This window comes from Acipenser ruthenus, chromosome 12, assembly GCF_902713425.1.
Source record: "Acipenser ruthenus chromosome 12, fAciRut3.2 maternal haplotype, whole genome shotgun sequence".
NCBI lineage: Eukaryota > Metazoa > Chordata > Actinopteri > Acipenseriformes > Acipenseridae > Acipenser > Acipenser ruthenus.
The window spans coordinates 42,603,048-42,624,849 of record NC_081200.1 but is presented as its reverse complement, the minus strand read 5'-3'; the positions used below and the strand labels follow the sequence as shown (position 1 = coordinate 42,624,849).

The 21,802-nt window shown below is 48.6% G+C and overlaps 2 protein-coding genes across 3 annotated transcripts in view; one reads left to right on the top strand and one right to left on the bottom strand.

Annotated features, from left to right (window-relative positions):
* LOC117973212 (U3 small nucleolar ribonucleoprotein protein IMP3-like) overlaps positions 1-14,045 on the top strand; it is a 24,807-nt gene extending 10,762 nt beyond the window's left edge. Inside the window, exons 3-7 of the mRNA XM_059035255.1 lie at positions 2,480-2,554; positions 2,974-3,053; positions 9,718-9,769; positions 13,224-13,296; positions 13,787-14,045. Of these exons, the coding sequence (XP_058891238.1) occupies positions 2,480-2,554; positions 2,974-3,053; positions 9,718-9,769; positions 13,224-13,296; positions 13,787-13,813 (307 nt within the window). The 3' untranslated portion in view covers positions 13,814-14,045. The remainder of the gene's footprint in view (positions 1-2,479; positions 2,555-2,973; positions 3,054-9,717; positions 9,770-13,223; positions 13,297-13,786) is intronic.
* LOC117407568 (vesicle-trafficking protein SEC22b-B) overlaps positions 9,071-21,802 on the bottom strand; it is a 14,359-nt gene continuing 1,627 nt past the window's right edge. Inside the window, exons 2-6 of one of the 2 annotated variants that reach the window (XR_009330775.1) lie at positions 17,976-18,085; positions 17,641-17,801; positions 17,163-17,309; positions 13,676-16,662; positions 9,071-9,845 (exon numbers count right to left, since the gene is read on the bottom strand). Coding sequence is in view for 1 of the 2 variants with exons in the window: in XM_059035254.1 (XP_058891237.1) it covers positions 16,508-16,662; positions 17,163-17,309; positions 17,641-17,801; positions 17,976-18,085 (573 nt within the window). In the remaining variant the exon portion in view is untranslated. Of the gene's footprint in view, positions 9,846-13,675; positions 16,663-17,162; positions 17,310-17,640; positions 17,802-17,975; positions 18,086-21,802 lie in introns of those variants that run through there. The other variant, XM_059035254.1, reaches the window with a different exon arrangement.

Below are 21,802 nucleotides of genomic sequence, written 5' to 3'. Positions count from 1 at the left end.
GAGTAACAATAAGCAATCAAAGCAGAGAATACAATAAAAACAGTCAAAACCTAAGACAGTAAAAAACCGCTGCGAGAAAGACGCAGTCATTTTCAGATAAAGCTGGGTTATAAACATGTGTCTCTAGTCTGGTTTTAAAAGCTGCAGCAGTCGGTGCTGGCAGCTCGTTCCTAGTTTAGGGCCTGCAGCTGAAGGCTGTGCCACCTGTATTCTTTTACAGTGTTGGGTACAGTAAGCAGCCCTGCTCCCTGGGGTCGGAGTGGCTGTCGAGGAACGTATGGGTTAAAAGATCATTTAAATAAGATAGAGCCAAACCATTTAAGGCTTTATAAGTTATAAGCAGGACTTTAAAATGAATGCTGAACCGTACAGGAAGCCATCGCTTCCCTGGATCTGATTCAAACGCCTCCCTGTCTCCCTGCCTGCCTGCCTGCCTCCCTGCCTCTGAGTCACTGCCCTGCTTCTGACTCCACACTCGCTGTGTTTATTATATCTCTGCCTTGAAGTGATTTTGAAATTGAATTTGATTTCATTCAGATGGGAAGACTAAGTATGTGCCTTCATGTCCCTGGAGGTAGAGGTGTCCATGCAGTACTGTGGGAGAGTTTGTCTGATGGACAGGGTGCAGTCTGTCACACAGCGTCATAGCGCCATGCCTACAAGGCAGTGCAGGCTTGCAGGAACCAGGATCCTTGTTTCTTAGGAATATTCTACCACTGCCAAGCGCCCCGTAGTGACTTTCAGATACTGAGCGTTTCATTGTTGCAAAGCCAGAGTCGTCTGTGCGCTGATTGGAATGACTTGGTCCAGTGTGTATCTTCAGACCAGCACACAGTCCGGTCCCTGCGTGGTTAATGGGAGCCCTGCTGGGGTAGTTCTGCACTGATGATTGAGCCACTTCAGCGCAGTATCCTTTGCTGTGCCCACGTTCTTTATTGTGTGTGTGTGTGTGTGTGTTGTCTTTTCCACAGGATTATTTCACGTTCTTTATTGTGTGTGTGTGTTGTCTTTCCCCAAGATTATTTATCCTGTACTGGTGAGAGCGGTTTTAAATACAGAACAAGTTGTCAAAACTGAAAGATAAGGCGTTTTATGGACTCAGTGCTGGAATGGCGTGGGGTGGAAAATGAGTGTGAATCAGGACGGCTTGGGTAGAAGCTGCCAAGTGGACGGTGTAATAAATCTAACGGGCTACAATAAAACAGCACCCATTTCAACACAGAGTGGAGTTCCCTTCACAGGGGAGCTGCTGGGAAGCAATCGCTCTCAAACAATCACTACTTGGGTAATGTTTGTAAAGGGACTCAATTGTCTGATAATGTCAACCGATCAATTCTGTGCAAGTTTCCCTGAACAACATGTTCTTAACTGAGCAATACAGAATATACATTTAAGTTCAGGGATGGAAAGAAGATTCCTGTTGCATAGCAGATTCACCCATTCCAGGTTTTATTACAAGCTTGATTAGCCAGTGTGTCTTATTCAACTGATAGTAAAACCAGGAATGGATCAAACTGCTATGCAGCGAGAGTCTTATTTCCATACCTGAAGTTGAAATCCAAAACAAAAGATGATTTATAAAATGATGAAGTACATTTACTTCAGCCTCCTCTTGCTTCAAGTAGTTTTTGGTGCGTTGCGCTGTGCTAGTTGAGCCCTGACCCCTTTCTGTGGTGACAGCAGTGTCTCCTGTGCCAGCTCTGAGAACGAGATCCTTCATGGGCTGAGAGTTTGAGATGAAGAGTCTGCAGCTCTGCCTCTGCCTCCTCCCAGCCCCATCTGCATCTCCTGATGCTGACAAAGATTACAGGTCACCAAATTACATTTGCAGGGTAGGTGGCGTGTTGGACGGCGTGGCGACTTTTTAAAACGTGTCCGAGAGGTTGTTCTTGAATTCAGTTGGTGTCATTGGCAGCACTGAGGGGAATGCAGTGTTTCAGAGACAGAATCTCACTGATCTGAACCCCTGCAATCGCAATGAAAACTGCAAACTGAATCTGCAGACCGTCTGTACCTGTACTGCACACGTCTCTCAGGTTTTTGTTTTGTTTTAAATCGGAGGCAGAACGCCTGGAAGTCGGGGGCTGTGCTTTGAGGGGGTTCCTTCACAACTGCACGACACCCGGTCGGGGGCTGTGCTTTGAGGGGGTTCCTTCACAACTGCACGACACCCGGTCGGGGGCTGTGCTTTGAGGGGGTTCCTTCACAACTGCACGACACCCGGTCGGGGGCTGTGCTGTGAGGGGGTTCCTTCACAACTGCACGACACCCGGTCGGGGGCTGTGCTGTGAGGGGGTTCCTTCACGACACCCGGTCGGGGGCTGTGCTGTGAGGGGGTTCCTTCACAACTGCACGACACCCGGTCGGGGGCTGTGCTGTGAGGGGGTTCCTTCACGACACCCGGTCGGGGGCTGTGCTGTGAGGGTGTAAAGACCTGTCCCTCCTCATGCTGACTGCAGGATCTGATCTTGTGTTTCAGGTACACCGTGGGGCTGATTCCCACCAGAGAGAACCTGGTGCTCACAGAGAAGGTGTCAGCCTCGTCCTTCTGCAGGTAAACCAGCTGCTTGCTTTCTGCACACGCTTCTTCAGACAAGGCTGAAGCCAAGACGCACATTCCCCCTTTTCTATGGAGTTGGTAATCGTTTCCTATAGCGGGGACGAGCGTGTGACGCGTCTCTCTTCCCACAGTGCTGAAGCTGTTTTGTTCTTGCCAGGTGTGTGTGAGTGTAAACGCTTTGAGGTCAGGTGAGTGCAGGGTGTGTGTTGCTCTCTGCGTTGTGTGAGGATGCACAGCTGCATGCTCTTACTGCACGCCCGCTCCAGGCTTTGAAGTGACCGCTGGATACTTTCAATTGCATCGAACTTGCAGTGCTCTGCAGAGTTTCAGCTGACTGAATTACAACATTTGGGATCTTTGTTCAAATTACTGACCCTTCTCCCTCTTTACTTTCTTTCTTTGCCTCCTTTCAGGAGACGCCTGCCCACCATCATGGTGAAGCTGAGGATGGCACAGAACCTGAAGACTGCCATCACCTTCATAGAGCAGGGCCGTATCCTTCACTGGCCCTTTTAAACACCTAGCCCGTAATAAATGAGTCCTCTTGCTGGAATCGTGTGAACAGCAAGATAGAAGGTAGCATTTCACCTCCTAGGGTGTTCACTGCAGGTTTTCTCATTCATTCATTCATTCATTCATTTGAGGAGCGCAGAAACCGTTTTAGAAAACTTTATCTCTTCTATTTTGGATTTTTAGAAACTGCAAAAATCCTTTTCTCCTTTTACCAATTTATTTTATTTATATATATATATATAAAATAAATAAATAAATAAAATTGTCTTGATGCCAGAGGCAGGGCCAGCTTGCAGGGTCTTCATGCCAGAGGCAGGGCCAGCTTGCAGGTGTCATTGTCAGTATCTCCTAATTGCTTTCTTATCAGCAGGACAGATAATGGTGTGAGCAGCTCCCGCTCATGGGCTGGCTGGTGCAGCTTTTTATTGAGTGTAACAGCGATTGTTAGTTGAAATAGAGGCTGTAAAAATCAATGTGGAATGTGAGCTGCTATTCCATAAGCAAACATCTCTATAATAACGTGTTTGTTTAGCCAGGCGATTGTTCTCACAGGACAATGGTGCGTCCTTCAGCTGTGATTGTATGTTTGTGTACCCAGGGTCTAAATGCTGCTTTGTCTATTTCAGTCCAATTTTATATTGCTCTGTTTTGGGGAACTTTGGAAGTCCTTGGGATTCATTTTATTCTGAAGTGTTGAAAGTGAAACGCTGAAAGACTGCAGCCGTAGAAACCGTTCACAAAGGTTCTAGCTCTCGGTCCAGTCCTTGGGATGCAAACTTCCAAATCCCGGCACTCCTGAAGGGAGTGGAGAGTGGGCTGCTCCTCATCCCTACACACCCTGGGATTCGGGAACGCTGCAGTCGGAGGGGCAGCCCCTTGCCCCGGGATTCGGGAACGCTGCAGTCGGGGGGGGGGCAGCCCCTCACCCTGGGATTTGGGAACGCTGCAGTCGGAGCGGTGGCTTCAGCCTCTCAAGTGCTCAGTCTCGGGATCTTTTCACAAGTTTATAGTCTGCGTGTGACCTGCCCCTTGAAAAACCAGGAGTTTGATTTATTATTTTTTCACTGCTGAAACCGGATCACAAGTATTCTGATTTTAGGGGAAATATTTTAATCCAATCAGCATCGCTTTCACATGACTGTCATGCAAGGCCGGTTGCCATGGCAGCAGCTCTGCTGTGAAGCAGCCCCCTCTGCAAGCACTTGGCCTCAATCAGGGCAGGGAGCAGTCCCAGTGTGTGCGCTAACGAGGGAGCGCTCTGGGGCTCTGCTGGCACATAACCAGAGGCTTGTAGTTCTGGAGGGACCTGCTACCTGTGTGATACACCCTGATCTACCCACTAGGGCTGGAGCGACTCCCTGTATCGATTACTCAGTGTGATCTTGTATTGTAATAGAGGCTGGTATCGCTGTTATCGTAATAAGACCTAAAGCACAAGAAGCCTCATTGCAGTTCACCAAGGTGTTTTTGAATAAAGAATCTGTGTGTTTCAATGTTGGAATGGTGAATATATCCTGTCCTGCACTCCTTTCATTTTTATCTTTCAACAGAATAGTCTATGATTTTAAATGATCATTTGAATTTATTGGGCTTCGTACACGCGTCGTGTCGGGACCTGCGTGCCTGCTAATGCACGTCACCGGATACGCACGCGTCGTGTCGGGACCTGCGTGCCTGCTAATGCACGTCACCGGATACGCGCGCGTCGTGTCGGGACCTGCGTGCCTGCTAATGCACGTCACCGGATACGCACGCGTCGTGTCGGGACCTGCGTGCCTGCTAATGCACGTCACCGGATACGCACGCGTCGTGTCGGGACCTGCGTGCCTGCTAATGCACGTCACCGGATACGCACGCGTCGTGTCGGGACCTGCGTGCCTGCTAATGCACGTCACCGGATACGCACGCGTCGTGTCGGGACCTGCGTGCCTGCTAATGCACGTCACCGGATACGCACGCGTCGTGTCGGGACCTGCGTGCCTGCTAATGCACGTCACCGGATACGCACGCGTCGTGTCGGGACCTGCGTGCCTGCTAATGCACGTCACCGGATACGCACGCGTCGTGTCGGGACCTGCGTGCCTGCTAATGCACGTCACCGGATACGCACGCGTCGTGTCGGGACCTGCGTGCCTGCTAATGCACGTCACCGGATACGCACGCGTCGTGTCGGGACCTGCGTGCCTGCTAATGCACGTCACCGGATACGCACGCGTCGTGTCGGGACCTGCGTGCCTGCACATTTTCTGCGTTTGACTCTTGTGGATTCAGAGGAAATAAGGGTAATTTTTCTTCTTCGCCCGGCTTGTGAAATGAGATTAGGAAAGCCATAGCAACGGCCATCGCAGGCTGTAGGATTGTGTAACGCAGTGCAGAGGGATTTCCGAGCAACCACAAAATGTAATCCTGGAATTAAAATGGGGAAGTGCTGTTTAAGATTGCTGTTGAACTTCTGCAGTCGTGTCACTCTGCAGAACCACTAACCAAACCCTCTGGTCAAGCTTCACTCATGAAGCACCCACAGCGTGTGTGTTATTGTTGTTATTATTATTATTATTATTATTTCTTAACAGATGTTATCTTTAAGCAGTGTGCAGTAGTGGTTAGGGCTCTGGAGGGTTGTGGGTTCAATCCCCGCTGAGAGACACTGCTGCTGTACCCTTGAGCAAGGTGCTTTACCTAGATTGCTCCAGTAAAAACTCAACTGCATAAATGAGTAATTGTATGTAAAAATAATGTGTAAAAAATAATGTGATATCTTGTAACAATTGTAAGTTGCCCTGGATAAGGGCATAAAATATTTGCTTCTACGAGTCCAGTAAGCGCGCATAGTGAGAACGATGAAAGGATGAGAATGATTTCAAGAAGAGCAATAAAAAAATAAAGATGAATACAGATGCCTAGAAGAGTAAAGTCACGTACCAGACTCGTGAAGTAGTTATAATTGAGAGCAGTAGTAGAATACTGCGAGGTGTGGAGCAGTGCAGTGCAGGTACAAGCTGATGCAAGTACTGGTACAATAGGGAGCCATCCAGTCCAGTATAGTGGAGAGCTGTGAGGTTTACAGATGCTGTCTGAACAGGTGTGTCTTGTGGAGGTGCAGGAAGGTGGTCAGGGACTGAGCAGTCCTGATATCTGTGGGTAGGTCGTTCCACCACTGAGGGGAAAGGGTGGAGAAGGAGCGGGCTCTGGAGGTGGGGGAGCGGAGTGGGGTACAGCAAGTCTGCCGGAAGAGTGAATTCAAGAACACAGGATCCTAGGGGGAGAGGGGGGTGTGACGGGGAGGACAGGGTAGTGAAGTGGGGTGACGTGGGGGGCAGGATAGTGAAGTGGGGTGACGGGGGGGCAGGATAGTGAAGTGGGGTGGGGGGGGGGCAGGATAGTGAAGTGGGGTGACGAGGGGGGCAGGATAGTGAAGTGGGGTGACGGGGGGGCAGGATAGTGAAGTGGGGTGACGGGGGGGGGGGGGGCAGGATAGTGAAGTGGGGTGACGAGGGGGGCAGGATAGTGAAGCGGGGGTGACGGGGGGGGCAGGATAGTGAAGCGGGGGTGACGGGGGGTGTGCAGGATAGTGAAGCGGGGGTGACTGGGGGGGTGTGCAGGATAGTGAAGCGGGGTGACGGGGGGGGGGGGCAGGATAGTGAAGTTGGGTGACGGGGGGCAGGATAGTGAAGTTGGGTGACGGAGGGGGCAGGATAGTGAAGTTGGGTGACGGGGGGCAGGATAGTGAAGCGGGTGTGACAGGGGGGGCAGGATAGTGAAGCGGGGTGACGGGGGGCAGGATAGTGAAGCTGGGTGACGGAGGGGGCAGGATAGTGAAGCGGGGTAATGGGGGCAGGATAGTGAAGTGGGGGGACAGGGTGAGTACAAGCTGTGACCTTGCAAGAGGACAGATTGCCTGCTTGTGTTTTTATTAAACCGGCAGTAATCTGGGGACGGGGAGCAGCACATGGCCTCGCAAGTTCTTGTTTTAGTTGTTTTTTTGGGGTTTTTTTTGGCAGCCTGGTTTATGATCCTGAGCTCTGGGAATGGGTGGAACTATAATTAAATATTTCCCTAAACCCTGCTGTATTCTCAGCTGCCCCTGCCCACAGCATATTTCTGTTGAGTCTTCATGTCCACTCTGGTAGGATTTGTTTTGTGTGTGGTGGTCTGTGTGTCTCCCTGCTTCGAGGGGGGAGCGCTCTGGGGTGACTGGGTGCATTCTCCCAGCAGCTCCCTGGGGGTTGTGATCCTGACTAGATAAGAGACCACGAGTTCATGGCCTTGCTGCTACTGTGCAGGCACTCATTCCATTATGCACAAACACTTTCCATTTTCTGCTTTTAGTGGCAGTGTGTTTTATTTATATTTATTTATTTTACTCATTCAGGATTTTAAAAGCATTTTGCTGGCTATCTGTGCATAAAGACAACAGACCAGCCTGCAGAGAGTATCCATCCCCCTGGCTATCCGTGCATAAAGAGACAACAGACCAGCCTGCAGAGAGCATCCATCCCCCTGGCTATCTGTGCATAGAGACAACAGACCAGCCTGCAGAGAGTATCCATCCCCCTGGCTATCCGTGCATAAAGACAACAGACCAGCCTGCAGAGAGTATCCATCCCCCTGGCTATCTGTGTATAAAGACAACAGACCAGCCTGCAGAGAGTATCCATCCCCCTGGCTATCCGTGCATAGAGACAACAGACCAGCCTGCAGAGAGTATCCATCCCCCTGGCTATCCGTGCATAGAGACAACAGACCAGCCTGCAGAGAGTATCCATCCCCCTGGCTATCCGTGCATAGAGACAACAGACCAGCCTGCAGAGAGTATCCATCCCCCTGGCTATCCGTGCATAGAGACAACAGACCAGCCTGCAGAGAGCATCCATCCCCCTGGCTATCCGTGCATAAAGAGACAACAGACCAGCCTGCAGAGAGCATCCATCCCCCTGGCTATCTGTGTATAAAGACAACAGACCAGCCTGCAGAGAGTATCCATCCCCCTGGCTATCCGTGCATAGAGACAACAGACCAGCCTGCAGAGAGTATCCATCCCCCTGGCTAGTGAAGAGTTCTGTCAATGGCTGGAATTGGCTGCTAGCACTACTGCCCCTTCAATTTCAATTTCTACCAAACACATTTTTCCAGAGCTTGAGCTGCTGCTGTTAATCAAAGAGATGAGAACAACTCCCTCTCTATCTCTCTCTCTCGCTCGTCAAGCCTGTGTATCGGGACGTATTTATGAAAAGAAAGAAAGATTCATAGTGTAACAAGATCTGTTGACAGGCTTAGGGGGCCTGAAGCCTCTCTCTCTCTCTCTCTCTCTCTCTCTCTCTCTCCAGCCTGGATGTGACCCAGGCTCGGCTCTGTTCAGGGTTCAGGGGAGCCTGTGTCTCTCTCTGTCTCCAGTCTGGATGTGACCCAGGCTCGGCTTTGTTCAGGGTTCAGGGGAGCCTGTCTCTGTCTCTCTCTGTCTCCAGTCTGGATGTGACCCAGGCTCGGCTCTGTTCAGGGGAGCGGGGAGCCCCACGCAGGCTCCGTGAGAAACAGGAAATGGCTGCTGGCTCTGGGACAGGGCTGCAGTGAGTCAGTGCGTGGGACCCAGGGCCTGGTTACAGCTGCTCTCAGCCTGAGGGAGGGACGGAGCATGACGGCACGCACGGCAACAAGAGGTTACCTTGACAACGGGAGCTCTGGAGCGGTTTTCTTGACTGTGATGCGTGTGCAGAACCCTGAGGACTGGCAGGTCTAGCAGGTCTCCCTCTCTCCTTCTCCCCCTCTCTCTCTCCTTCCCTCTCCCCCTCCTTCTCCCTCCCTCTCCCTCTCCCTCCCTCTCCCTCTCCCTCTCTCTCGCCCAAAGAGCATCTCACACATGGAAAAGGGAGGGCTTGTTCTCTGCATTTTTTGCCGCTGATCATTTCAGGTTGTTTTTGTAGTGTGTGTGTGTGTGTGTGTGTGTGTGTGTGTGTGTGTGTGTGTGTGTGTGTGTGTGTGTGTGTGTGTGTGTGTGTGTGTGTGTGTGTGTGTGTGTGTGTGTGTGTGTGTGTGTGTGTGTGTGTGTGTGTGTGTGTGTGTGTGTGTGTTTTTTTTTGCATTGTCTTTGTGAACATTTTTCATAGTTTCCAAATTGCAGAAAAGGTCACGCTTGGAAAGTTGGCCTCAAAGTATTATGAAAAGTCCTCTGTATCATTGTGGGTTATTTCAAAACCCAGATTAATGATCCTGTACCTTCATCCGCTGCCCACGGACAGCACTCTGCCAGCCTTGAATTGTACTGGAGACTCCCCCCAGTCAGACTGTGCTGAGCTCAGAAACACCGTGGCCTCTCTGCCCTCTGGACTGGTGACCAGGCACCCACCAGTCCCTGCCGTCACGTCTCGCAGGATTCCACATTCCCCTCTTTTAATGTCATTTCTGCTGTGACTTGCACTTCCTCCACTTCTGTGTGTGTGTGTGGATCGCATCGCGCTGAAGCTACAGTCTGCACAGTTCTGTTAAACCAGCTAGCAGCTGCTGGAATTCTTTTTAAACCTGCCTGCCAATTTTTAAAATGATTTCCAAAGAAGTTTTGGGGTGAATTCAAACATGTGAATCTGCTTTTATTGTTGACATGATGATGATGATGATGGAGTTGTCAGTCCCTTAACTCTCTGCTTCAGATGTGCGCGTCGGTCCTGAGATCATCACAGACCCTGCCTTCCTTGTGACGAGGTGAGTCCTGCCAACGGCACGCAGTCCAGTCCGCACACTGTTTCACGAGGGTGTGTGTGTGTGTGAGGGAGATTTACTGGGAATGAAGCAGAGAGAAATTATATATATATATAATTAAATTTCAAATGTTTAAAGAGTTTTAATCTACCAAGAACATCAAACATATTCTTTACTTGGCAGCTAGAGTGGTGTAATGGACAGAATGCAGGGGCTTCCATTGTTACAATGTAGCTTCTTAAAATATTTTCTTTAAAAAGTCTGTGCTTTTGACATTAAGAAAGACAGAAATAAATGCATGCGTGCTGAGATGCAAGAAGCTGTGCCTGCAGATCTCTCCAGGGCAGGGGGTGTGGTGCAGGAAGCAGCGTTTCTCGAAGCCTCTGCTGGTAAAAGCACTCTGTGGTTTGGGGTTGAAGAGGGCAGGCTGTACTTTGGCACAGAGCTCTGGTTTCCTCTGTGCAGATCTGCTTCAAACAGGAAGGCAACCAAAGAGCCCTGATGCTCACAGGAGCTGGGGGGGGGGGCAGAGGCAGAGACAGAGACAGGCCAGCGGGCAGCTGAGCTCCTCTGCATCCAGCCCTGCACAGACCGCAGGTGTGGCGTCTGGGACTGAGCGTGTCTCTGTATGGTTGTGGCAGTAATAATAGAGAACCACGACAATGGGAATTGCAGACCACAGCACCTGTTGGCCCGTTACATTGGTCCAGTTTGTATTATTATTGTTGTTATTATTATTTATTTCTTAGCAGACGCCCTTATTCAGGGCGACTTACAATTGTTACAAGATATCACATTATTTTTACATACAATTACATTATTTTTTACACATTATTTTTTACATACAATTACCCATTTATACAGTTGGGTTTTTACTGGAGCAATCTAGGTAAAGTACCTTGCTCAAGGATACAGCAGCAGTGTCCCCCACCTGTACCCTGCGTTTCATTTCAGGAAAATCTGCATTTCCCTTTAAACGCTGATTCAGAAAAAGTTACGTTGCCCAACATTTATTACATCACTTATTTATATTGTCTGACATTTTAAACAATCCACAACGATCAAAGAAGGACTTAGACTGCACTAAAGCTGGCTGCGTCGCTTTGCTGGCAGGTGCATCTGAGCTGCTGTGGAATGCAGAGGGCCTGACTCCTTTCATTGTTAAAGTGATGCTGCAGCCTGCAGGAGAGGCTTAGCGAATCGTGTTCCTCCAATTCCCTGGATTCCCACATCTCTCTCTCTCTCTCTCTCTCTCTCTCTCTCTCTCTCTCTCTGCACTGGCCAGCATTCCCACATCGCTCCCCTAATCCTCTCCTGTCTCCCTGCACCAGCATTCCCACATCGCTCCCCTAATCCTCTCCTGTCTCCCTGCGCTGGCCAGCATTCCTGCACATAGGCACTAAAGCTGTACGAATTTCACAAGCGATACAAAGAGTCCTGAACTGGCTGAGCCACTGGAGCCTGCGCTCTGTCGGGACAGTGATGTCTCTCGTGGATCAGGCAGCAGATTGCAGTTCAGAGCACGAATTCAGGGATTTTGTGTTTTATAAGGGTTCAGTGGCTACCTCTAAACAGGTTGAGAGTGGATTTCTTGTGCACTCTTTTCTGTGTCTGTCATACAAAGAGGGCACGTGAAGCACCTCTCAACTTGATAAGAGGCAGCAGCCACGGAACACTTAGAAACATCTCATAGTAAGTCATTCAATCTAAATAAAGAGCAGACGAATTTAACATTCTCAATGTGTTTGTTTAGAAGCTGCTGTGGTTTACACGTTTCGAATGCTTGTCGTTGTGAGTGTGAGATCTGCACTCTCAGTAGCAGTGAGAAGTAGCTGCTGCTGTCCAATGGGGACGGGACACTGTCCATTCTAGAGAAGGACTGGCAGCTCCCATCCCCACGGTCTGTGCTTCCGCATGCCTCTGCACCCTGACCCGGCTCCCATCCCCACGGTCTGTGCTTCCGCATGCCTCTGCACCCTGACCCGGCTCCCATCCCCACGGTCTGTGCTTCCGCATGCCTCTGCACCCTGACCCGGCTCCCATCCCCACGGTCTGTGCTTCCGCATGCCTCTGCACCCTGACCCGGCCCCAGCTCCTGTCTGCAGAGCTGGATGCTGGTTTGTAATCTCGAGGGTTTGGGTTTGCAGAGCTGGATGCTGGTTTGTAATCTTGAGGGTTTGGGTTTGCAGAGCTGGATGCTGGTTTGTAATCTCGAGGGTTTGGGTTTGTCACGTGCAGTTGGGATGCATCGGATTGTTCTCTGGGATTCTGGCACGACGAGGCCAGTGCCTTTCATTAGTTTTCATATTTTATTTATTTTTCCTGCTTCCTGCGGTCATTGCATTTCCTGTTTTTGCCTTCAGGCAGTAAGAAGGGAATAGAAAAGGCACAAGGGACAACATGCAGGATTATGTACTAAACTGGGCAGCAGTGTGGAGTGGTGGTTAGGGCTCTGGACTTTTGACCGGAGGGTTGTGGGTTCAATCCCAGGTGGGGGACACTGCTGCTGTACACTTGAGCAAGGTACTTTACCTAGATTGCTCCAGTAAAAACACAACTGTATAAATGGGTAACTGTATGTAAAAATAATGTGATATCTTGTAACAATTGTAAGTCGCCCTGGATAAGGGCGTCTGCTAATAAATAAATAATAATAAACTCCCTCGCTGTACAGTACAGTACTTCAGAGGCTGGCAAAGCGCTCCCCCTGGTGGTGTGATGGAGCCAGTGTGCTCTGTAAACAGAAGTGAAAGCAAGACCCTTTTTTCACATTTTGTGTAAAACCGCAAGAAAGGTCCTGAAACTCGTCTTCTAGTTTTTAATTATCACAGTCCACACATACACTCCTTAGGATAGCACACACAAAAGCTAAATTTTGTGCAGAAGCTGTTAACCCAGCAGCAGAGTGCTGGGGAGCTGAAGGATTCTGATGGGTTGAGGTGGGGAGCTGTAGGGTTCTGATGGTTGAGGTGGGGAGCTGTAGGGTTCTGATGGGTTGAGGTGGGGGAGCTGTAGGGTTCTGATGGGGTGAGGTGGGGGCTGTAGGGTTCTGATGGGGTGAGGTGGGGAGCTGTAGGGTTCTGATGGGTTGAGGTGGGGGAGCTGTAGGGTTCTGATGGGGTGAGGTGGGGGGCTGTAGGGTTCTGATGGGGTGAGGTGGGGAGCTGTAGGGTTCTGATGGGTTGAGGTGGGGAGCTGTAGGGTTCTGATGGGTTGAGGTGGGGGAACTGTAGGGTTCTGATGGGGTGAGGTGGGGAGCTGTAGGGTTCTGATGGGGTGAGGTGGGGGAGCTGTAGGGTTCTGATGGGTTGAGGTGGGGAACTGTAGGGTTCTGATGGGGTGAGGTGGGGGAGCTGTAGGGTTCTGATGGGGTGAGGTGGGGGAGCTGTAGGGTTCTGATGGGGTGAGGTGGGGAGCTGTAGGGTTCTGATGGGTTGTTTTTAATCTTTCATTTTAGAAACACAGAGGACTTTGTGACCTGGGTGGATTCCTCTAAGATCAAGCAGCATGTGATGGAGTATAATGAACAGGTGAGTGCACCGGGAAGTGAATTCAGTAGAAACGACTCCAATGACAGAATCCAGCCTGTCCAGCTCCCACAATGTCATCCGTACAATGGGAAGCTACTGCAATGCCTTCCCTGTAGCGTTGTGGAAACTCCTCGCTCGGCTCTGCCACTACCAGCACACAAGCGAGCTTTCTTTGGCCAAACAAGTGACAGAAATATGTGGATTTCCAAATAGCCTAATTTGGCAGGGGTGCAGTTGATTTAAAATGTGATTTTTAAAAAAAAAGTTTAAGAGAATGAATGCAGAAGAGGGGAAAAAAAACAATGAATTTGGGCACCTGGCTTGCTGATGAGCAGTAAGCACTTTTAAAAGCCTTGATTTATTAATATTCTAGCTTTACCTGCAAGTCGCAGCCACCGTCCTTGTGTCTCCTCTACAGTGTCCCCCTCCCGTGTGTGTGTGTGTGTGTGTCTCTCTCTCTCGTAACTCGCTCTTCTCCTCTCGTTTTCAGAGGGATGATTTTGACCTGGTTGTGTAGGAGGGTCCCAGGCTGCAGTTAATGAAACCCTTTTCATTGAGCTGTGAGGAGTCGTGGCCACACTGATTGCAAGAGAGACGCATTCCTCCAGAGCCACAGCTGCTTTATTATTACTCATCGCACTGCAAACGGCACAACTCCACTGTCATTGGTGAAAACACCTGCAATGTATTTATAGCAGTGCAGTCTAATGTGTACTTTTTATATAGAAATACAGACTGCTTTATTCTGATTTACGATTGTTATTTACTGACGTTTCCTGTCCTGTGCCGTGTTTTACTCAACTTGCATTCCTTGTGCTGTGGAGTGCAGGGCAAGCAGCAGCAGCCTGCAGACAATGTGAAGCAATACTGGATCACCAGACCACCAGAGCAGCATTTATTAAGATCTGGTTCCAACACCCTAAACCTTCAGGAAACAGGCTTGAGAAACTGCAGCGAAAGCAATAAACAATGTTATTTTAATAAAAAAAAAACCATTACTTACTGTTCCGCTGTTGTGCAATTTAATTTAATCAGGTGCATACTTAAGTTGAATTGCTTGGAAATATACAATATACAGTTGCCTGCTAGTATAAAGACCACACTATGAAATAACATTCATTAATGAGATTAATAAAACTCTCCACCCAGTCATTAAGGATATTTAAAAAGGAAAAAATAAATAAATTACTATTGCTTTGTCATTCCCAGTTCGTACAGTACACTGACCACCCAGCCACCACCCTCACATCAGAGTACAGTACACTGACCACCCAGCCACCACCCTCACATCAGAGTACAGTACACTGACCACCCAGCCACGACCCTCACATCAGAGTACAGTACACTGACCACCCAGCCACGACCCTCACATCAGAGTACAGTACACTGACCACCCAGCCACCACCCTCACATCAGAGTACAGTACACTGACCACCCAGCCAGCACCCTCACATCAGAGTACAGTACACTGACCACCCAGCCACCACCCTCACATCAGAGTACAGTACACTGACCACCCAGCCAGCACCCTCTCATCAGAGTACAGTACACTGACCACCCAGCCAGCACCCTCACATCAGAGTACAGTACACTGACCACCCAGCCAGCACCCTCACATCAGAGTACAGTACACTGACCACCCAGCCACCACCCTCACATCAGAGTACAGTACACTCACCACCCAGCCACGACCCTCACATCAGAGTACAGTACACTGACCACCCAGCCACGACCCTCACATCAGAGTACAGTACACTCACCACCCAGCCAGCACCCCCACATCAGAGTACAGTACACTGACCACCCAGCCACCACCCTCACATCAGAGTACAGTACACTGACCACCCAGCCACGACCCTCACATCAGAGTACAGTACACTGACCACCCAGCCACCACCCTCACATCAGAGTACAGTACACTGACCACCCAGCCACCACCCTCACATCAGAGTACAGTACACTGACCACCCAGCCACGACCCTCACATCAGAGTACAGTACACTGACCACCCTCACATCAGAGTACAGTACACTGACCACCCAGCCACGACCCTCACATCAGAGTACAGTACACTGACCACCCAGCCAGCACCCTCACATCAGAGTACAGTACACTGACCACCCAGCCACCACCCTCACATCAGAGTACAATACACTGACCACCCAGCCAGCACCCTCTCATCAGAGTACAGTACACTGACCACCCAGCCACCACCCCCAAATCAGAGTACAGTACACTGACCACCCAGCCACCACCCCCACATCAGAGTACAGTACACTGACCACCCAGCCACCACCCCCACATCAGAGTACAGTACACTGACCACCCAGCCACGACCCTCACATCAGAGTACAATACACTGACCACCCAGCCAGCACCCTCACATGAGTACAGTACACTGACCACCCAGCCAGCACCCTCACATCAGAGTACAGTACACTGACCACCCAGCCAGCACCCTCACATCAGAGTACAGTACACTGACCACCCAGCCAGCACCCTCACATCAGAGTACAGTACACTGACCACCCAGCCAGCACCCTCACATCAGAGTACAATACACTGACCACCCAGCCAGCACCCCCACATCAGAGTACAGTACACTGAAACACAAAGAGATGGGTAACAAAATAGAAGTTGGCTGAAAATAATATTACTGCTAAGAGAATCCAGAGCTGCCGGTATGGAGGGTAAAGCCAGCATCAGATAACACAGTGCAAGCTGACATAGGGAATAAACATGCCCTTTGAAATCTACCGCTTGAGATGCAAAACCATTCATTTACACAACAGAGCAGAGACCAGCATCGAGGCAGTGATGACAACGCCCAAGAAACACTCCCAACAGGGTTTCATTTGAACTCGTTTCATCCCATTTCCTTTCGTTTCTGCTGGACAAACAAACGGGCCGTTCCACGAAACAGCGTGTTTCCAAAGACCAGTGAATACTGGGGTTCGCTGTAATTAACACAAACTGTCACACACATTCCAGGTTTTATTACGAGCTTGATTAGTCAGTGTGATGTTACTCTCCTAGCAAAACCAGGCGTGGACTCGTGGTGCTATGCAATGGGAGTCTTATTTCTTACTAAACAGAAAGAGAATGGGACGTGCAGCGGTTTAATAAAACACACCACAGAACGTGTAAAGATTTTTGGAAGTAATTCCAGCCCGGGTATAAAGGAGTGGGATCAGCGGGTCCCCGCGGCCCCTCAGAGCCACCAGAACCTCACATAGACGATCAGCATGACGAGGAACACTCCCACGGCAGCCAGCTTGGCGTACGTGGAGCGCGTGTTCAGGTACTTGGCGTCACTCCGGTATTTCTTCGACAGGCTTGACAGGTTGCTGGCCTTGGAGTCCAAAGCTTAAAACGGAGAAAAGAAAAAACAGAAGTCACTTCAGGCATGGAAGTCAGACCCCTACTGCACCGCAGACTCACCCATTCCAGGCTTTACCACCAGCTTGATTAGCCACAGTGTGGTGCGTCTTATTTTAAACTCATAGTAAAACCAGGAATGGATCAAACTGCTATTCAATGGGAGTCTTTATTTCCATCCCTGCACTTTCATTAGCAACACTTTACATTAGATTCAAAATCCACAGACACTGGGTCCAAATCAGCCCTCAAAGAGAAGCGTGATTCTTTGGTAAAATCAATCTTTATTTTGATGATCATTTACAGATTGACATTGTTTACTGAATGGCAAAGTGCAAATGTTGCAACGGTAGGTCAAAGTACAGCGAGCCAGGATATCTACAACCTCCCTGCAGTACAGATGGAGGCTGGATACAGTACATAGAAATATATGAGCTTACTCTCTGCTCATCCTGCAGCTCTGTGTGTGTGTGTGTGTGTCTCCGTACCTGACAGCGCCTCTCCTCTCTGCAGCACCTCCTCAATGTTGGCTACCATGATTCTCTGCACATCCTGCAGCTCTGTGTTGATGTTCCCCAGGTTGCGTCGGGCTCTGCTGTCAATGTACGACTTCTTGGTCTTCTGAATGTACGTGTCTGCAGAAAATCCAACCAAAACACATAGGGAATATTTACTAGAAATAGGGAGCATGTGACACTTAGCCAAGGGTCTGCACACCGTGGACAAGAGCAGTTTCACCACAGCTTTCCAGAAACAAAATGATCTTCAGATAAATGCCTCACTTAAAACTCAGCACGGCAGTCTGCCGAACTTCATTTAGGAGTGCAGAGAATAATATGAAGCGAAGCTGCGCATACGAGGGGTGTTCAAAACGAGTCTGAACGCTGGCACAGAACAGAAAGAAAGTGGCACAGGACCTGCATTGTGAAGCGCTGTGATCTCAACCTGGTACACATTGAAACTCACCAAACTCAATAAAGGAGTACGGTCTGGATACCGTGGGCACTCTCTTCCCATGCTGCTCATCGAACTCCGATTGTAAATCTTCCAGGTAGGCAAACGCCAGCTTCTTGGGGAACCCCGCCTCACACAGGACCAGGTAGCACACCCCCTTCTCGATGACGTAGCTGCAGGACCAAGAGCAGCAGTGAAGTCCTTCAGCAGGGCCACTTCACAAGCCATGCAACAGGAGTCTTATTCCCACCCCTGCTCTGGATTCTCAGTGATCAGATCCACGAGCAGCCTGCCACTCCCCCGCCCACCCAGCCCACAAAGCACCCGCTGCAATCAGGCTTACTCACTGGAAAGACATGGCCCCTGCCTCCAGGGTGCATCGCGGAGGGGACTGTTCATTCAGCTTCCTGAAGAGCTGCTTGGCCTGGCTTTGATACTGCTGCAGGTCCCGCCCAGACTGAGGAGACAGAGAGACATGAGCAGCATCATCAGAGACACGACTCACTCCCCTCACAGTGTAGCAGGGGTGAAACGAGGCTCCCACTGCATAGGAGTTTAATAAGAGTGGGCTCCCCCGAGCGTGTTACCTGTACACTGTGGCTAATCAAACTCCAAGTAAAACCGCTAAGCGTATTTCCACCCCTGGTGTGTGTACGGCCAGCAGAACCGCATTGCATTGTATTAATACTTGTACTGTGATTCTTGAAATGTATTTTTGTTTACGACTGTAAGTCGCCCTGGATAAGTGCGTCTGCTAAGAAATAAATAATAATAATAATAATAATAATAATAATAATAATAATAATAATAATAATAATAAATTGATATACAGTACTGTGCAAAAGTTTTAGGCAGGTGTGAAAAAATGCTGTAAAGTAAGAATGCTTTCAAAAATAGACATGTTAATAGTTTATATTTATCAATTAACAAAATGCAAAGTGAGTGAACAGAAGAAAAATCTACATCAAATCAATATTTGGTGTGACCACCCTTTGCCTTCAAAACAGCATCAATTCTTCTAGGTACACTTGCACACAGTTTTTGAAGGAACTCGGCAGGTAGGTTGGCCCAAACATCTTGGAGAACTAACCACAGTTCTTCTGTGGATTTAGGCAGCCTCAGTTGCTTCTCTCTCTTCATGTAATCCCAGACAGACTCGATGATGTTGAGATCAGGGCTCTGTGGGGGCCATACCATCACTTCCAGGACTCCTTGTTCTTCTTTACGCTGAAGATAGTTCTTAATGACTTTCGCTGTATGTTTGGGGTCGTTGTCATGCTGCAGAATAAATTTGGGGCCAATCAGATGCCTCCCTGATGGTATTGCATGATGGATAAGTATCTGCCTGTACTTCTCAGCATTGATGAGACCATTAATTCTGACCAAATCCCCAACTCCATTTGCAGAAATGCAGCCCCAAACTTGCAAGGAACCTCCACCATGCTTCACTGTTGCCTGCAGACACTCATTCGTGTACCGCTCTCCAACCTTCGGCGAACAAACTGCCTTCTGCTACAGCCAAATATTTCAAATTTTGACTCATCAGTCCAGGGCACCTGCTGCCATTTTTCTGCACCCCAGTTCATGTGTTTTTGTGCATAGTTGAGTCGCTTGGCCTTGTTTCCACGTCGGAGGTATGGCTTTTTGGCCACAAGTCTTCCATGAAGGCCACTTCTGACCAGACTTCCCCGGACAGTAGATGGGTGTACCAGGGTCCCACTGTTTTCTGCCAATTCTGAGCTGATGGCACTGCTGGACATCTTCCGATTGCGAAGGGAAGTAAGCATGATGTGTCTTTCATCTGCTGCAGTAAGTTTCCTTGGCCGACCACTGCGTCTACGGTCCTCAACGTTGCCCGTTTCTTTGTGCTTCTTCAAAAGAGCTTGGACAGCACATCTGGAAACCCCTGTCTCCCTTGAAATTTCTGCCTGGGAGAGACCTTGCTGATGCAGTATAAATACCTTGTGTCTTGTTGCTGTGCCATGGTGTATGACTTTTGACAGTAAACTGTCTTCAGCAACCTCACCTTGTTAGCTGAGTTTGGCTGTTTCTCATCCAGTTTTATTCCTCCTACACAGCTGTTTCTGTTTCAGTTAATGATTGTGTTTCAACCTACATATTGAATTGATGATCATTAGCACCTGTTTGGTATAATTGTTTAATCATACACCTGACTATATGCCTACAAAATCCCTGACTTTGTGCAAGTGTACCTAGAAGAATTGATGCTGTTTTGAAGGCAAAGGGTGGTCACACCAAATATGGATTTGATTTAGATTTTTCTTCTGTTCACTCACTTTGCATTTAGTTAATTGATAAATATAATCTATTAACATGTCTATTTTTGAAAGCATTCTTACTTTACAGCATTTTTTCACACCTGCACGCAGCTCTGAATGCTGGTTCTGTGACACTTCAGCTGGGGGTGGAAGTCAGAGCAGTACAGAGTTTATTACACAGTGAGCAGCACAGCATCGCATCGCACTGACATCCTCAAGAAGGGGCGCTCCAGGAAAGCCAGTTCACAGCGCTCTGCCCCTGCTAACCTAGTCTACAGTGTACAGTATGGAGCCCAGTCTACCTGGCCTTTAGAAACTAGACTGGATCAGCAAACCAAAACTACAGCAAGAAGATACTGAACCTGGAAGAATTCATTCCAGGCTTGATCATTCTCAAAGGATGCATCTGGGGAGTGCTTAATTACGATTGCTAATTATCCAGGTGCAGGAGGTAGAAATGTTCAATACAAACCTGCTCTCCTCCCTGGATGTCAGCAAAAAAGACAAGAGCAAACCAGGTAAACAAACAAACAGCAGCTGATAGGAATTCCAGTGTTATAACAACAGGGTTACTACAAAGATTAAAGACACTGTATTCACCTCGACTACGTTAACACTTATTACAACTGTACAGCAAGTATAGAAGCTACAGTGACCAATCCTGGCAAACGGTACTGTCAGCGTGCACATCAACAAACATACGTGTGTCATTTCCTATACTCAAAACAGAATATAATGAACAAGGACTGAAAGCAGGAGTCTACGCATACACTACATAGCACATACACTGTGCTCGTCAGTAATTACAGAGGAGTCTACGCATACACATATACACTGTGCTGATCAGTAATTACAGAGGAGTCTACGCATACACATATACACTGTGCTGATCAGTAATTACAGAGGAGTCTACGCATACACATATACACTGTGCTGATCAGTAATTACAGAGGAGTCTACGCATACACATACACTGTGCTCGTCAGTAATTACAGAGGAGTCTACGCATACACATATACACTGTGCTCATCAGTAATTACAGAGGAGTCTACGCATACACATATACACTGTGCTCATCAGTAATTACAGAGGAGTCTACGCATACACATATACACTGTGCTGATCAGTAATTACAGAGGAGTCTACGCATACACATATACACTGTGCTGATCAGTAATTACAGAGGAGTCTACGCATACACATATACACTGTGCTGATCAGTAATTACAGAGGAGTCTACGCATACACATATACACTGTGCTCATCAGTAATTACAGAGGAGTCTACGCATACACATATACACTGTGCTGATCAGTAATTACAGAGGAGTCTACGCATACACATATACACTGCTCATCAGTAATTACAGAGGAGTCTACGCATACACATATACACTGTGCTCGTCAGTAATTACAGAGGAGTCTACGCATACACATATACACTGTGCTGATCAGTAATTACAGAGGAGTCTACGCATACACATATACACTGTGCTCATCAGTAATTACAGAGGAGTCTGCGCATACACATATACACTGTGCTCGTCAGTAATTACAGAGGAGTCTGCGCATACACACATACACTGTGCTCATCAGTAATTACAGAGGAGTCTACGCATACACATATACACTGTGCTGATCAGTAATTACAGAGGAGTCTACGCATACACATATACACTGTGCTGATCAGTAATTACAGAGGAGTCTACGCATACACATATACACTGTGCTGATCAGTAATTACAGAGGAGTCTACGCATACACATATACACTGTGCTCGTCAGTAATTACAGAGGAGTCTACGCATACACATACACACTGTGCTCGTCAGTAATTACAGAGGAGTCTACGCATACACATATACACTGTGCTCGTCAGTAATTACAGAGGAGTCTG